The sequence below is a fragment of the Mytilus trossulus genome, chromosome 5 (genome assembly GCF_036588685.1).
Source record: "Mytilus trossulus isolate FHL-02 chromosome 5, PNRI_Mtr1.1.1.hap1, whole genome shotgun sequence".
Classification (NCBI taxonomy): Eukaryota; Metazoa; Mollusca; class Bivalvia; order Mytilida; family Mytilidae; genus Mytilus; species Mytilus trossulus.
The window spans coordinates 12,457,119-12,475,447 of NC_086377.1; the positions used below are offsets into that span (position 1 = coordinate 12,457,119).

An 18,329-nucleotide genomic window follows, 5' to 3' on the forward strand; every position below is an offset into this window, starting at 1 on the left:
AAATTATTTGTCATAAGTATATTATCACATTATAGTTACTTGGATTAACATTTTGTATGCCAGACACTTGTTTTGTCTAAAAAGGACACATCATTGCTGCTCAAATTTAAAATGTTAAAAAGGCAAAATATAACAGCAATTCACAACACATTTATAGCCATGATTTTTTTATCACTTGGTCATATATGTATAATTTTCAAAAATATTCTCAGCTGAAAATTCTCTGCCAAATTTAAACAAGCTTGGCCACAATCATCATTGAGATATTTTGTTTTTAAAAATGTGTGGGATAATCCTGCCCCCATCCAAGATGGCTGATATGGCTTAAGATTGAACATATTTGCAAGTTTTTTCAAAAAATTTGAAACCATGATAAATAAAGAAAATCTTAAAAGGGAGGAAATGTTCAATACGTAGAGCTCTACCTATTGGACGTAAAGGTGAATGTAAGCAACTTTCGGTAATTTAAGCTTTCAAACATGAGTAAACACATCCTGTATATTCATCTTTATAAGGCCCATATATTACAAAAATTGAAAGCACCCAAATTTAAGGCAAAACAATAAACATGATTAAATAAAGCATAATTATCATATACAGCAACCATAATGATATTTCATTTACTAACATTTTCATTATGACATTTGAACTTTTATCATGTTCATATTGTGTAAATAGTATATTAAGCCTAATAAGAATTATTTAACATATTGGACAATAATACTTTATACCACATTAATCACCAACACGCGACACCAACCAGTCTTAATACTTTTCTCTTACTCCTGTAATTTGTTGTGACTTTTCTGAACCATTTAACCTGTTTTAGCATGATCTAAGATATCTTAACATCTAATTCATGTAGTTTGCTGTATATTAATTGTATAAAGTAACATTGAGATCTAACCAATTGTTTTGTATTTTATTTACAGCTGTAGTGAGGTAACTTTAGCTTCATTGGTTGTGGGTAAAAATGATATTACAACTAGCTGTTGACATGGTTATACTGTCACGTGACATGTCATGTGACATTTCATACTGGTGACCTAAAATACAATTGAAGGGATTACTGTTGATATGAAATACTTTAGGGGAAACATTTTATAAGTCATGTGACCAGATCAACTATTTTAAGGTTCAGTGAAATGCTTGCATATTATTAAACAGGTGGATGACCTGGCATAAGTCACTGTAGTAAGAGACAAATAATTTAATCATGTAATAGTTTTATTTTGGAACTGTGGATTGATAATCAACCCCTCTTGAAAATTACACTGATTTTATCTTTAACCATCTTCCAAATTTTTCTGGCAATTGGCTGTGTCTTTTTCCTTCGTTATGCTATTTGAAAGTTGATATAATCTGTTCAAGCATAAATGAAAGCCAAACCATCTGTGTAGGATTTAATGAAAGGCATACTATCTTTTGGTAAAAAGAACTGTGCAGTGAATTTTTATCTTAATATGGTATTTTTGAAAGCTAAATTAAAAAAAAACATTTATTATGACCACAAATAAGAGAAAATTAAACTTTTACTAAAATGTATCTAACTGTTTATGTTTTGTTTATAACTGTGAGAGTATTAAAGTCACAGCTGGTTGTAACCATGACAACCAAGTTATGGATCTTTTAACAGCTAGTCGTAATTCTATTAATGTAGTTATTGCCAGTTGTAACCACTAACAACCACATGTTTAGTAACCATAACAATTACAGTATTATTCCAGATGTTGTTATCTATGGATATTTTCCAATGACACCCCAACATTTCTGTTGTAAGGCCTTTAAATGTTCTTACACAATTTACCTTTCTTAACCTTGACATTTTGGGGGGGTAAGATGTGTTATTGTGGAGTAAGTCCAAATTGTTCAGAGTTTATTTATTTTATTGTTTTACCATGATGTCAGTGGTGTATTTTATTGTTGTTTTTTCCTTTCATTTATTTACGTTTTGAATAGTGTTTTATGTATGTTTAATTGTCAAATAGAATGATTAGGTACTATTTGAATATTGAGAAGATAAGATATATCTGCAATTTACTGCCAATTATATACCTAAGGTAATAGCCCTTCATTAAAAGGCAAACAGTTACTCTGATTTCATTTCATAAAGTTTTTATACCCCACGCTTTATAAAAGAGGTATACTGTTTTACCTCTGTCTGTCCTTCCGTCAGTCCGTCAGTCCGTCCGTCCCATGAATATTTTTCGTCGCATTTTTCTCAGGAACTACAATACAAGGATTTCTGAAATTTGGTTTCAGGGTTTATCTAAGTCAGCTATACTGTGTGATGCGTTTTTAGATTGATCACTTGACAACTTCCTGTTTACCAAACACTTGTATGATTTTACACATGATAGCCAAGTTGAAAATTTTCGTCACATTTTTCTCAGGAACTACAATACAAGGAATTCTGAAATTTGGTTTCAGGATTTATTTAAGTCAGCTATACTGCGTGATGCGTTTTCAGATTCATCACTCAACAACTTCCTTTTTACCGAACACTTGCATATATTTTTACACTATTGATATTATCCACTTGCGGCGGGGGTATCATCAGTGAGCAGTAGCTCTCAGTTTCACTTGTTTTCTCTTTGTAAATTCAAGCCAGGAGTAACAATTTGCTGGTGTTAAGAATTTAAGTGTACTTTTTTTGTCCTGTCTTGTTTCTCTACACACTGGTTTCCAATCTTTTCCTTAAGATTGCCTCAATCAGATCTTATGAAATTTGATTACGATACACAGTTGTTTTTTTTTCACCAAACACTGATTCTGTTCGAAATGTTGATGGTGTCACTTTCACGCTTTTGAATTGACCATTACTTATAAGTAGTCAATGGCATCTATCAGACTGACATATTTTACTTTTATTTCTTATAAAAATCATCAAACAATCCAGTCTATTAATTTTTAAAATCAGACACATATTTCATCTTTATACAGTGATATATGACTGAACAAAAAGACTCAAATCAAAATTGTTTAGGCCAAATAAGGAGGAAAAGACAACATAAATATCAATACCTACTGAATGCTTAAAAGTTAAAATTTGTTTAAAAGATGTAGCATAGAACTATTTTTAAACTGTAACAATTTTATGCTTACATATAATAATTATATTTGTTAACTGAATAGTGGCCTTTTATTGCAATTTTACTAACACATTTTACAATTATAGTTAGCATGTACCACATATAGCCAATTATAATAATATTTCACATACTTTAACAATTTTATTCTTTTTTGTGTATCTAGGGATCAGAATAAAATATTTTGTAGGATTAAAGTATACAAAATATAAGTTTCTTGTGGCATTAATTCCCCATTATATTTTGTTTGTATTTGTATGATCAGATTTTCAAGAGTTTATATATTTTCAAAAACAAACATCAAATTGTCATTTGGTTTCCATTCGGAGGTTTCATCATTGGCAGTCTTACCACATCTTCTTATTTTTTTTGGTGAAAATTTAGTATAGATTCATCTTTTAGTAACTAACATGTTCTGACTAAATTGGATAAATTAGTATAAGTATGTAATTTCAATAGTCCTTTAGATTAAATAATTCCTCATTATTTGGCAATTTTTTATTTCAAGAAATTTTAGAAAGATTTTTATAAAGTAATAATCTCTTTCAAAAATTCGCTTACAAATGACAATATTCCCTATTCAACTATAGTGAACAAAGGTTTTAAATTGGTTTTTTTTGTGTTCAATACTGTTCATGATGCCCAACTGTAAGTGTTATATTAACATTGTCTGTTAGAGACATCATGGAGTTGGATGAGGTTAAGATGATGATGATGTGTTATCATTTTTTAAGAATAAACTCATCATAGATACCAATGTTGATTGAAAATAAAGAAAAGAGTAACTGCTACAATGATTGTCACATTTAGCTGATAACAATATGATTTTGATATTAAGATTTGAAAGGTTTTTTGATAGATGTATATACTATTTTTATCCTGATGCTTAATATTGTTTTCTTTCTTTTTTCAGACACATTTGTAGCATAAGGAAAACTTCCAGATGTAAAAACTGTGATTGAAATATTCCCATGATGCAATACAATAGACTCATCCATTGATCATCCACTTCCTGTTATCCCATAATTCATCTCTGAATAGAACATCCCAAGAAGGAACAAATTTATTATTATTTATTTATTTTTACTGTCAGTAATACTGGTATTTTAGATCAATTTTATGTCATTTATTTATTTTAAATACGATCATTGTCTTACTGTGTGATACATAAAACTATTTTGAAAACAGAAGAAGATTGAACATATATACAACAACTTGTCGAAACATTCCTTATATGAAACTTTGGTGGTCATTTAGTGCATTGAATGACTTAATTGAAGGAAGGAGTTTTTTCAAATGTACAACTTTTAAGTTTAAAAATTTAGTGCAGATTCATTTTGGATATAAAGAAAATGAAGCTGATATCAGTATTTTTTCAAGTTGCATTACCTGTGTGTTCTTTCCATATAAATATTAAATGGCATGTCAATATATCTTAAAGAAGTAAAAAAATATCTCTAACAGTAATTGCATATTCATAACCACAACAAGATTATGTGGACTGCAAGATATCCTTCTGCAGCTCAGAAACTAACAACTGCATGATGTAAACTAGCCATGGTTAAAGGGAAATAGTCTGTGTTTGACAACCGAATTGTGATAACAAATTGTAGTTCCCTGTGTAAGGTATCCACTGATTAATAATTGGGGGTTCTTTGAGTATGAGAAACAACTAAGAAAGAAAGTAACTTAAAAGATAAAGATTGCCTGTATAAGTTAGATATCTTCTGATAGAAGGAAGTAACTTCTATTAAGTAAAACATTATATCATATAAAATGTGAGGCACACTGTGTTTGGTTAATAGTGTTGCATGCAGAAGTTCCTGTATATCATGTAATTAGGATATGAAATCTAAACTGAAAGAGATAACTCTGTGAGATAACTCTGTAAGTTGAAAAATGTTATAAAATGGATAATAAGATCTGAATTCATTTACAAGTTAAATATCTTATCAGTTATTCAGGCCATTTTATCAACTTCTTTTTCGCAACAATATAGCCTTTTTGTGCTAATGCAGCGTAAAGAAACCAACAATCAATCAATCAACTTCTTTTTTTTTGCATATTTGACAACAAATTTATAGTTTTATGTTTATATATAACAACTCGATCTTTGCATTTCAAAAATCTTTTTAATTTATTTCTTTAAAATAATGCCCATGATACCCTTGCTAGGAAAGGTTCCGTTAAAAAAATACCAATACACGTAGCAAGAACAGTGTAGTGCTGTACCACTTTCTTCAAAGCGACCACTTCATGTATATTCACTTATAATGCATGTTATCATTATTACTAGGTAACAATTATCATGTGAACACTATGTTATAGAATATGTAGGATCAAATAATTATAATGTCACATAATTGAACTTTGAACTATTTAAATAATCACATGATAGTCATGTGATTGATATAAAAGTGTAGACATCTATTGTAAATTAAATCATTGTAAAATTAAAATATTTTCTTACAAACTATTTGTTTTTACTTTATTCAGGTTAAGATATCTGTAGGTTTTTGGTACACAATGGTGTGTGTACTTGACTTTCTGAAGTGAGACTTGCTTTTGTTTTTTCTGCTTTAAAATGGTGTCCAGGTTTGTTCTTGTCTGTATTATCTGTCAGTGACATAGTTGTATGATTTCTACTGCGAACCACAACCACAGATATATGAGAAGGACAGTATAATTTCTTTATGGAGGTTACAAACTTTGATCATACATTCAATACATGTGTACACTATTTGAATACAATGGTAAACAATGAACACATGATTATGGCCCAAACAATAAATGTCAAGAATGGTTCAATAGTTTTTCTTTACAGAGAGTTACAAGAATCCAAAAGTACGCACATTGTACATGAATCATTCAGTCACAGAAGTACAAAAACATGCAATAAAAAAATACAAATAAGTCAGTAACATCATTTCAGGAATAGTCCTGTAACAAAACAAAAATACCAGTTAGAAGTACTAAAATGCAGCACTGAAATTCCATGCAGTAACACATTTACAGGTTGCACTTTGTAAATACAGCTATTTTGCAAACTACATCTCTTTTGCTTACGTACTGGTTCCCAGGTATGATCTCTATGTTTCATCTCACAAAGACATTACTTGGGAATGTTACAGGAATAAATGCACATGGTAGGCGATGGCATTGAATTCTATGAAAGACCTAAGGTTAAGTGAAGTGCAGTGTTTTAGTATCAGTTTAAACTTTTAGACTAAGGGGCATATTAATGTTGAAAATAGGCCAAACAGCCCTATATTTTGACCTTTGAATAAAAAAAAGTAGTTCATGTCATCTTTCCATTATAGGAAATAATTCTTTACAAAAATTCATAGTAAAAGTAGTTTTAACCGTAAAGGGAGTTCCTATGGAAAATTGCATTGTGTATATTTACAGAAATTCAACCTATTATTCAGTAATTTAAGTTCACGAATCACACAGCATCACTACGGAAAATACACAACACAAGTCATTCAATTTTAACAGAACGATTAAGAGGCAGTAATAAAAGTATATGATTCATGATGTAACAAAATTACACCAATAATCCGGTAAATATTGTGCACAAATCAGCATATGCAGCATATCAGGTTTCTATGAAAAATTGAATTTGTGATTCTATGTCCTCTACATTATTAGATGAGCAAATAATTCTTATAATTTCTCCTGTAATAAAACCTTTGAATACAGACGAATGGTGTGATGATGATATATGCAGGTATAGGTAGTTATCTGCTGGTTTGCGATATAATTTGATGTCTAAAATATTTTTATTTTTTTTATTCAACAACAAATTGTACTTTCTGCTGTAAACAATATACTTCACTAGTCCAACAGTCCTGTGAAGAGTCCCTGTTTGTCAATAACAGAGATCCAGGGTTGTTTTCTGTAAGCCTCTTTATATAATATTAAATTAACACTAGTTTTGATATAACACCTAAATTATCAGTAATGAAATATTAAGTAAATGTCAGAGATCCAGGGTTGTTTTCTGAAAGCCTCTTTATATTATATTAAATTAACACTAGTTTTAATATAACACCTAAATTATCAGTAATGAAATATTAAGTAAATATCAGAGATCCAGGGTTGTTTTCTGTAAGCCTCTTTATATTATATTAAATTAACACTAGTTTTAATATAACACCTAAATTATCAGTAATGAAATATTAAGTAAATATCAGAGATCCAGGGTTGTTTTCTGTAAGCCTAATATTATATTAAATTAACACTAGTTTTAATTATCACCTAAACCCTAACCCTAACAGATCGTTTGACCATCTTAAAAAACAACTATTATAAGTTTCATGAAATTTTGATAAGCGGTTCCCAAGTAACGGTGCGACATGTTGACGCCGGACAGACGGACGGACGCCAGACATTTGTATACCATTATACGTCCCGTCAAAATTTTGGCAGGCGTATACAAATAATTGCTATACTTTTTCGAAATAGGTTACAACATTCTTTCATTCATTAAGTTTACTATGGCACATCCTTGATAAACGTTCAATATTCAGAAGTAACAATGTACAATGGGAAGAGATTGATTAAAAATAAAATTTAAGATATATTTTAAAAAGAAATATGTATTTACCCTTTAATTTTCTTTTTTTTTTAATTTTGATTCAAACATACCGGTGAAAATGCTACATCACATCTGTTTGATTTGATTTTTAAAGTCATGACAGGTGAAGCAATTTTTTTTTCAAAACAAGGAAGATATTTTATAGAAAAACAATTTAGGTGTTATATTAAAACTAGTGTTAATTTTATATAATATAAAGAGGCTTACAGAAAACAACACTGGATTTCTGATATTTACTTAATATTTCATTACTGATAATTTAGGTGTTATATCAAAACTAGTGTTAATTCAATATAATATAAAGAGGCTTACAGAAAATAACCCTGGATCTCTGATATTTACTTAATATTTCATTACTGATAATTTAGGTGATAATTAAAACTAGTGTTAATTTAATATAATATAAAAAGGCTTACAGAAAACAACCCTGGATCTCTGATATTTACTTAATATTTCATTACTGATAATTTAGGTGATAATTAAAACTAGTGTTAATTTAATATAATATAAAAAGGCTTACAGAAAACAACCCTGGATCTCTGATATTTACTTAATATTTCATTACTGATAATTTAGGTGTTATATTAAAACTAGTGTTAATTTAATATAATATAAAGAGGCTTATAGAAAACAACCCTGGATCTCTGATATTTACTTAATATTTCATTACTGATAATTTAGGTGTTATATTAAAACTAGTGTTAATTTAATATAATGTAAAGAGGCTTTCAGAAAACAACCCTGGATCTCTGATATTTACTTAATAATTCAATGATCTGTATACTTTCTGGTGATGATTAAAAAAATTGTTTAAGTGTTTATGAGTTTTTTTGTAAAAAAAAGTGGGGGTGGGTTTTCACATGTCGAGTTATATCTCATAAACGATTTATGATAATAGCTTAAAACAGATTGTATATATTGTTCATGTTAATAATTTCCCGAGCAGCACTCACACATATTGTATATTATGTTCAAGTTAATACTTCCCGAGCAATTCTCACACAGATTGTATATATTGTTTATGTTAATACATCCCGAGCAGTACTCACGCAGTTTGTATATATAGTTCATGTTTATACTTCCCGAACAGCACTTACACAGATTGTATATATTGTGTATGTTAATACTTTCCCGAGAAGCACTCACACAGAGTGTATATATTGTTCATGTTAATACTTTCTCGAGCAGCACTCACACAGATTGTATATATTGTTTATGTTAATACTTTCCCGAGAAGCACTCACACAGAGTGTATATATTGTTCATGTTAATACTTTCCCGAACAGCACTTACACATATTGTATATATTGTTTATGTTAATACTTTCCCGAGAAGCACTCACACAGAGTGTATATATTGCTCATGTTAATACTTTCCATAGCAGAACTCACATAAGATTGCATATTTTGGTTATGTTTATACTTTCCCGAGAAGCATTCACACAGATTATATAAATTGTTCATGTTCATACTTTCCCGAGTAGCACTTACACAGATTGTATATATTGTTCATGTTAATACTTTCCCGAGCTGCACTTACACAGATTGTATATATTGTTCATGTTAATGCTTTCAAGAGCAGAACTCACACACAGATTGTATATATATATATATATATATTATGTTAATACTTTCCCGAGCAGCACTCACACAGATTGTATAAATAGTTCATGTAAATACGTCCCGAGCAGCATTCACAAAAGATTGTATATATTGTTCATGTTTACACTTTCCCGAGTAGCACTCACACACAGATTGTATATATTGTTCATGTTTATACTTTGCCGAGCAGCACTCACACAGATTGTATATATTGTTCATGTTAATACTTTCCCGAGCAGCACTCACACATATTGTATAATATTTTGTTCATGTTTATACTTTCCTGAGCAGCAATATCACAGATTGTATATATTGTTAATGTTAATACTTCCCGAGCAATTCTCACACAGATTGTATATATTGTTAATGTTAATACTTTCCCGAGCAGCACTCACACAGATTAAGCATATTGTTTATATACTTTCCCATGCAGCACTCGTACAAGCTTTTATATGTTGTTTTTATTGTTAATACTTCCCCGAGCAGCACTCACACAAATTGTATATATAGTTCATGTTAATACATCCCTAGCAGTACTCACGCAGATTATATATATTGTTCATGTGGTTTGGCGAACCACTATTAATTGGAAAAATCACTGATTGCATTTGCAATCTAGGTTTGTTTACAAAACCTTTACCTGCGAAATCAATTACACGGTACTGAGGGTTCCAAAGTAAAACAATTGGTCTTGGGTTAGAGTCCTTCTCAAAATTATGATTAAGTGGAAGACAATGTTGACCTTTTTTTTGTCCTTGATCCAGATTTTGATAAAGAAATCATTGAGATTATCAAACCCTTTGTCAAAAACCAGGATTGAGACACTCTCTTTTTCTTGCCTAACATATTTTTAAGAAAACATGAAAATAAAAGTAAAATCTATCAATTATATGTATTTAGTGTTTGTTCAATGAATGTCATTTCAGCTTGACTAACAGATCTGAAGCCATACCAGAAAATTTTACAGTTCACTGGTCCGACTGGCCAATACACAGAACATCTTAAATTCGACCCCTAATTCAAACAAATACTAATTTTATAAAAATCATATATATGTATTATATATATTTCTACATTTGAGAAAGCCTGTACCAAGTCATGAATATGACAGTTATTGTCCATTTTGATGTTTTTTATCATTTGATTTTGCCATTTCCACACGACCATCTAGGTTTCACAAAATAAAGCTTTTGGTGGCCGTAGTTTCTAATAAGTTTTAATATAACGTCGTAATACAGTATACAATTTAGAATAGAAATGGGGAATGTGTCAAGACAACAACCCGACCAAATAAAAAAACAACAGCAGAAGGTCACGAACAGGTCTTCAATGTAGCGCGAAATTCAGCTGGCCCCTAAACAAATATATACTAGTTCAGTGATAATGAACGCCATACTAATTTCCAAATTGTACACAAGAAACTACAATTAAAACAATACAAAACTAACAAAGGCCAGAGGCTCCTGACTTGGGACAGGCGCAAAAATGCGGCGTGGTTAAACATGTTTGTGAGATCTCAAACCTCCCCCTATACCTCTAACCAATGTAGAAAAGTAAAGGCATAACAATACGCACATTAAAATCCAGTTCAAGAGAAGTCCGAGTCTGATGTCAATACATGATATAAAAGACAAAAGAAGATGGAATTGTTACAGATCAGTTGAATTATCTAATTGTAAAGGATCCTACAAATTAATGCTAGATACAGTGGCAGAAATAATTATTTGTATAAGTAGTCTGAACAAGTTATAACTCTTCAGCACATTTATCAATCGGACCACCAGCAGTGATGGTGATACAAGGCTGAAAAAATTGTGTATATACAAGTCTTCCAAACATAGGCCCAACAATGTTAGATCTGTAAATTTTTCTTTCGCAATTTTTTGTTCTTCCCTCGCCATTATTCGAGCTGCATGATACATCGTGAAACAATTCTCCTTGCACTGTATCCGACGCGCTCGACAACCTAGGTTGGGTCTAGCGCGTCAAATACAGTGCAAGGCGATTTGATGTCACGATATCTCAGTAGCATGATATCGATATATAGATAGAGATAAACTGTAAACAGAAAAATGTTCAGCAAAGTAAGATTTGCAAATAGAAGTCAATATGACTAAAATGGTCAATTGACCCAATATAAAGTATCTATTTTTAAAAACAAGAAGATGTGTTATGATTACCAATGAGACAACTCTCTACGAGAGATTAACAACTATAGGTTACCGGAAGGCATTAAACAATTAGCAAAGACCATACCGCATGGTCATCTATAAAAGGTCCGGAAATGACAATGTAAAACAATGAAGAATTGTCCTTTATAGTAAATTTTTAAACAAATGTTGTAAAATTTTGTATTTTTGTTTATTTTCCTCTTCTTAAAACTAAATTTTATTAACATATCTACATTTGTTAATAGATATATCAAATACCAATACCTTATCCCGGCCTTGTTAACTTGAATATAGAACATGTTTATGGTTAATTGTGTTAGAACATAGCTTTTCTTTAATTGGCATATAATGTATGTCTTGACTTCACCTGAATGATATTTTATACTAGCTCCTGTGTAAATTAGATAACACGTTTAGTACATATGGAATAAAATAAAATTAACGGTACCAATTTTCTTGCACCAGATGCGCATTTCGAAAATACATGTCTCTTCAGTGATGCTCGTGACCAAAATATTTGAAATCCATAGCTTATATAAAAGATGAAGAGCTATAATCCAAAAGGTCCACAAGTATAGCCAAAACCGTGAAAGGGAAGATATATCAGTGTATTATCTAAGGATTATTTTCCCAAATATTTGTTTTTAAAGGATGACTTATATGCCTTTATTCTCTTCTGTTGTGAAAATTTGTTTGCAATTCATATGTATTATACAAAATAAATCTACAATAAAACCGGATGCTAGTTTAAACTAGTCAATTTAAGTTGACAAAAAAAAAACAAGAGACGAATAATATAAAACAAATTGTAACACAACAAGAGTAAAACTATTGTTTTTTTTTAAAGAAAACTATACTATTAAATTGTTCTAAATCATAAAAAGATTCGTGGCTTACAATGAAACATAAATATGGTCCCAAATTCATTCAAGGTGAACATTTTGACATCTGTAAGATTGAGGATATAGTCATCATGTTAAATGAAAACTTCTACATCATGATAATACATAGGTTTAGGGAAACTGATATGAAAAGAGGAGGAAGGACGCATAATCTAAATACAAAAAAGCGGAAATATTTAGGAACACAACAACACGTTAAATAAAATTAATGCAACGAAAATATTTCAACCGTTGTTTACTTATTAAATCACGTTTTCGTGGAACACAATATATGTTTTTGGAATGATATCATCCATTTAAACTTTATGCTGACGTTGACAGCCATTCATAAAAATGTTTTGTAGTCAACTGTGATTTAAACATTATCTAGATAAAATATCAAGCTATTCTTGTGAATATAGTAAACGACTTTAACCATGATCATGTGATTTACATTGTGCAAGTGGAGTTCGTTTCAAGGAAAGGTAATGTCTTATTGAATTTTATTGGATTGTTTACGCGAATGTTTACTTTCTCACTTACCTTATATCCTTTCGGATATGTTCCCATATCGTCGGTCTTTTAGCATAAGCGTGCTTTAAAAGCATCCAAACTTACGTCTTGTTCAAACTGATCCTTGCATTTTATTGTGACGGCATATTGATTATGATCAATTTTGTGATACCTCAAAAACGATCGAAGACTCATATCAGCACACGAAACTTAGGCTTAATGTTCAATTACATGTAATATAGTCCAAATGTTTGCACCTGTCCTATGTCAGGAATCTGATATACATTAATTATCGTTTGTTTATGTAACTTATACGTGTTTCTGGGTTCTCGTTTTTTTATATAGATTAGACCTTTGGTGTTGCCATTTGAATGGTTTTACACTAGTAATTTTGGAACCCTTTATAACTTGTTGTTCGGTGTGAGCCACGGCTCCGTGTTAAAGGCCGGACATTGACCTATAATGGTTTACTTTAATAAATTGTTTTTTGAATGGAGAGTTGTCTCATTGGCACTCACACCACATTTTCCTATATCTCTTGATGCATACTTGTAGAATGTAAAAATCTCATTTTATAGTTGTTATGGAAGACCGGATTTGTCAAAGCTTTTAGGAATGTTGGTCCTCAATGCTGTTGAACCTCGTACATTATTTGCCTTTTTAAACGTTTTTAGATTAGAACGTCGCTGATAGGTCTTTTGTAGACGAAACTCGCGTCTAATGTAAATATAAAATTTAAATCCTGGTATCTATGATGAGTTTATTTACACATTGGATTTTATATAGATACTGATCTCTATTTTTCGCAGAAGTGGACATACAACATTAAGACTCGTATGAAAATTTGTCTATGTTAGGCCCAGTTGGTTAATCTTGGTTAAAGATATCTGGTTATTCAAAAATTGTAATAATTTTTTCTTACGAGTTGGTTGGCCGTTATAATTATCTGCGTCTTATTGGACGTCTGATGTAGTTCAATAGCCGTACTTAAAACTTTTTTTCAAATTGATCTTTCGAATTAAAATTTATATGTGCAAAGGCTTCACTTAAACAGGTCGAGAACTCTAGATTTTCTGACGTCAGAATATATATTTGCATAGTCATTTCCAACGCAGGCAGGTTAATGCAGTTTAAAAAAATTGGCAATGATTTTGGGTGTTTGCATCGCAATCTAAATCTGACGTCGTTTTCTCAACTATTTGACACGTGATTGGCTAGAACGTTTCGTCGACGTCAATCTTGAGCTTGTCACGAACAGCTGATCAGGCACCTGGTTATGATAGAAGTCAGTGTCACCAGTTCGACAACAACACGTTAATATAGTTGTGTGTTGCTTATTTTTGAGGAACGTTAGTTTTAAATAATTTTAGCCTTCTGCCGAGGATCGTGGATAGTCATTTCATTCACGATTATGAATGTATCCTCATCCCCAAGGGTGACTGGGGTATAGAAATATGGTCACTTGGTATTCTCCCGACCGGCAGTAAAACGCTTGTTGGAGTGGGGCGTCCGTTTGGCTGTGCGGGATGTATCAAGTTCGCAGTCACGTCCGTCAGAAGGGGACGTTAAATCCGATGCCTCGTGTAAAGAGAGTGCCACGCTCTTTGCACGTTAAGAACCCTTGCAACAACTCTTTGATGGGTCCGTAGGTGGCCTGTTGCAAGGCAAAATTTCTGTCCCTATCCAATATACCCTCATTTTCCAGTGGCAGTCCAAATTTCCCCGACCACCATCCTAGATGGCCTCTATTACAACAACCTACCCATTGTATTTATTGTGAACTTGTTCTCGTCCTGAATATGCATGAAATATTTGTCACTGGACGTTAAGCAACCAACAATCAATCAATCAATGAATGTATCCTCAATCCTCAATCTTAAGGCCTGTTGGCACGAATTGTCCCAATGTGCGGTTTTCCTCTCTGGTGCGTTTTCCTCGACGTATTTTCTTCTCTGTGCTTTAAATTGGTATGCGCTGGTTAAGATTGGGATTGTGGAACAGCAGTATTAAATCTGCCCGTTCTGTCAATGTAATGAGCCACTGTTTGTAGTTTGGCTTTTGTCTCTTCTGTGTTCTCGCCGTCCAGTCTCGTTAGCATAGTAGCTAAATTCAAGTTTCTGACCCCGACCTCTTTGAATATTTGGTGTAGCATATCTTCTCGTTCGTTTTCATACAGGGACACTCCAGAAGGAAATGTAGTCTGACGAGAAAGCTGCATGTTTACTTAAAAAATGTGGTTATTTACACGTTTCGCTGTCAACATGATGTGGGCAGTCTGTGGAAACTTCCTTTGTATTAAGTTTCCACGTTAACACTATTTTACTTGCTTATAAACAATCCGATCTTCATTGACTATTGACTAAATTATTTTATGTGGACATTTTGCAGACTGACCAGGGATGCACACATGCGGGTTAAACTTTCTTAATCATTAATGGTCAGAAACCATGATCAACCATGCAACGTAAGAAGTAGAATTTGTTAAAGTGTCCGAGTACCATGCCCACCTGAGACCCGCCACCTTTCCCCTATGCCTTAATTCCCCCTCCCCCCTCAATTTGTCTCGTGATGCATGTCATTTTATAATTTATGTTTGGGGCAAACACCTTAACATTTTTTAAAGATGTATTAGGTATATTTGAACATGAATCTTTAGATCGATCTGATTACACATTCTAAATCATTTCTTATTCCAATTTATAAGATATTATAAAAGTAAAACAAAGAATTATTCAAAATATATGCATGCATGACTCTGTGCATCATACTAATGGCTATGGCTTGTCTGTATTTAATAAAATTGTGAAGGCAGGCACAAATATGAGATGTTATGATATGTGAGAAATATTATTTATCATCATGGCCATAATTGATAAACAACATTTCATTTATGGTTTTAAATCTGATGCTAAGTCATTATACTGTCATTTTAAATCATCCCTCTTAGTGTACATTTACTTTTTGTGTCTTTATTAATTTGTTCAGTTTTCTTATGTTTAGTTTAAAGGCATTATATTATATTTAATATTTATTTGTAATATTGATAATAATGTGTATCTGAAGTATTTGTTTCTTTGTGTAGATCTTTTTTTAAAGTTTGACAAACTTGTTTTAAAACAATTTACATCAACAGATCAATCTTAATTGTGTTTATTTACAATCTGCAGGTGTGTATACATTTGAGTTTAATTGAAACCTGTCAATAAATATTGTTACTTTGTTTGCAGATTGATTTACACCTGGCACATATAAGTTGACAGTTAATGCATAAAGAGTGTAGTTTCTATAATATCAAATATGAGGTCTACACAATTAAATGTAAGTATTAATTATATTATAATGAATGATTCCTGCTGGGGTCCTTCAGTTCTTTATTCTTTTTATACCATTTTCTATAATCTTTATCTATTTTTTCTCATTATTCTCTATTCTTTGTATTTTAACACACCAGCATTGTCTTTTAGGGGTCAGACCTATAATCCGACAGTCCCATAATCCGACAGTCCGATAGTCCCACAGTCCTATAATCCGACAGACCGATAGTCCGACGCACGGTCACTTGTCTCTGAAAAGTATGCCTATATAGACAGGGAACGTTTGTAAATTGGTATATTTTTTCACACAGAAAATTTACAAATCAGTCAGTATGACGTCTTGTACAGGACCGCAATAATCCCATACGTGTCGGAAATGAACAGAATCCGGATCCGTTCACCTTAAAACATGAAGATAGTATAACGTATCCACTTGTAACCTACGGAAGATGTCAAGTTTAAATTGTTAACATTTACACCCTTCATCTTCCTGTTATGATGTGTCATCATTTAACTTATGATATTGTCACATAGTACTGATATTGTATATACATGTTTTCAAGGTCGAAAAAAATATACAACAATAACAAAAAAATGCAGTCTGATTTATCACAAACATTTCCCGAGTGTAGTCTCTTTATTATCAATCTAATTAAAAATAAATCCTTTAATTGCTCCTGTTCTGATATGTATCAGAACAGGAGCAATTAAAGGATTTAATTTTAATTAGATTGCTTTATTATGAGATTGGCCGTTCACCTTAAAACATGGTCGCTCTCATTCAAATTCGCCCCCTTTCACTTTCACACCCTACACCTTCTTACCAAAAGTCTGTTTGCACCCTATACGTTTGCTTTTGTTTATTATGAAAACAATGATAACATATTTATAGCTATACTATCACTGCCCAATTAATATTCTAACCAAAACTCGATTTTTTTTTCATTATTTCATAATAAATTGACATTCTAAAAACATTTTTTTGTGTTGATGGTTTGGTTAGAGACTTGCAATGACTATATATTTTTTTCATTGTTTCAAAATAAAGAGGCATTCTGGCAACGGTTTTGTGTTGAATAAATTTAAATCATGTTTTGGTTAGTGTATTTGTATTGCTATTAAAAAAAATGACTAGGGATGCTCAGGTCCTTATGATAATTTACATATAAGTGTTATCTGTTATCAGCAAAGAGTTCAGGTTTTGGCAATCAGTAAACCAAAAGAGTGACCACTTGTTTATATGAAGAGTCAACACACACAATGTGTAACCATATATGGAGATAGTTTTAGATCTATGCATGACAAGAAAGTGAAATCAATGTTTTTAAGATAAAAGCTTGAGGACATATAACAAAACTATAACAATGCTGATTATGAAAACCCCATGACATGTCACATACAACTTTTGGAATGCAGCAATTTTCAGTATGAGAACAAAGGCAAGGATTAAATTACTGTAAAAACTGACTCTGAAACATTGAAGACAAAGAAATAAAAGTTTTACATCAGAGGAAATGACTGTGCACTTCTTTCTTGAAGGATCAACACACAAAAGGAAAAGTGCATATCTTTATCCATCACTTGCAGTAGTTGAGATAATTTTGGATACACACAAAAAACTGTGAACTGAGTCAGAATTATAATTTAAACATCATATGTGGTACCTGCATGTACTTACTGGTACACGTACATATATTGTTACTTTGTAATTCACAATATTTTACATGAATATAGGAATATTCTTTGCATGTTACATGTGAAATAAAAAAAGACAAGTATAGGAATAAAGAATTATCTATTACAACATTATCATATGAAAACCAGTAGGATGATATATGCCTTCATTTATTATGGATCATGGAAACCCACAAGAAAGTATTGTACATGTATGGATTGTAATTATCAGTTTTAATTCAATGTGACATATGCAATGCTTTTTGTTTTAATTTTCAGAAAACTATTTGAAATGAATGAAAAAGTTATCATAAGTTTCTTTGACATTGAAACTGTTGAAATAGACATATATGTATTTAATAGGCAGATAATACTCATAATGAACTCAATGCTTTCACATGCATACAATTTTATTGAATAAACAAATAGTTTTATCTCAAGGAAATTACTTTTTTAATGTTTTTTTTTTCTATAACAATTTACTGT

The 18,329-nt window shown here is 31.3% G+C and overlaps 1 protein-coding gene and 1 long non-coding RNA gene across 12 annotated transcripts in view; both read left to right on the forward strand.

The window, feature by feature from the left end:
• The window catches only part of LOC134718530 (phosphatidylinositol 4-phosphate 5-kinase type-1 alpha-like), a 39,657-nt gene extending 35,017 nt beyond the window's left edge, over positions 1 to 4,640 (forward strand). For 10 of the 11 annotated variants that reach the window (XM_063581123.1, XM_063581128.1, XM_063581120.1 and 7 more), the window contains one exon: positions 4,003 to 4,640. In XM_063581123.1, the coding sequence (XP_063437193.1) occupies positions 4,003 to 4,014 (12 nt within the window). In that variant the 3' untranslated portion in view covers positions 4,015 to 4,640. Of the gene's footprint in view, positions 1 to 932; positions 1,001 to 4,002 lie in introns of all 11 variants that reach the window. The other variant, XR_010107407.1, reaches the window with a different exon arrangement.
• An 11,121-nt stretch (positions 4,641 to 15,761) lies between these two features.
• LOC134719420 (uncharacterized) lies at positions 15,762 to 18,278 on the forward strand. The gene is made up of 3 exons (XR_010107580.1): positions 15,762 to 15,803; positions 16,083 to 16,173; positions 17,356 to 18,278. It is a non-coding gene; the product is annotated as an uncharacterized LOC134719420 (long non-coding RNA).
• Positions 18,279 to 18,329: the final 51 nt, after the last annotated feature.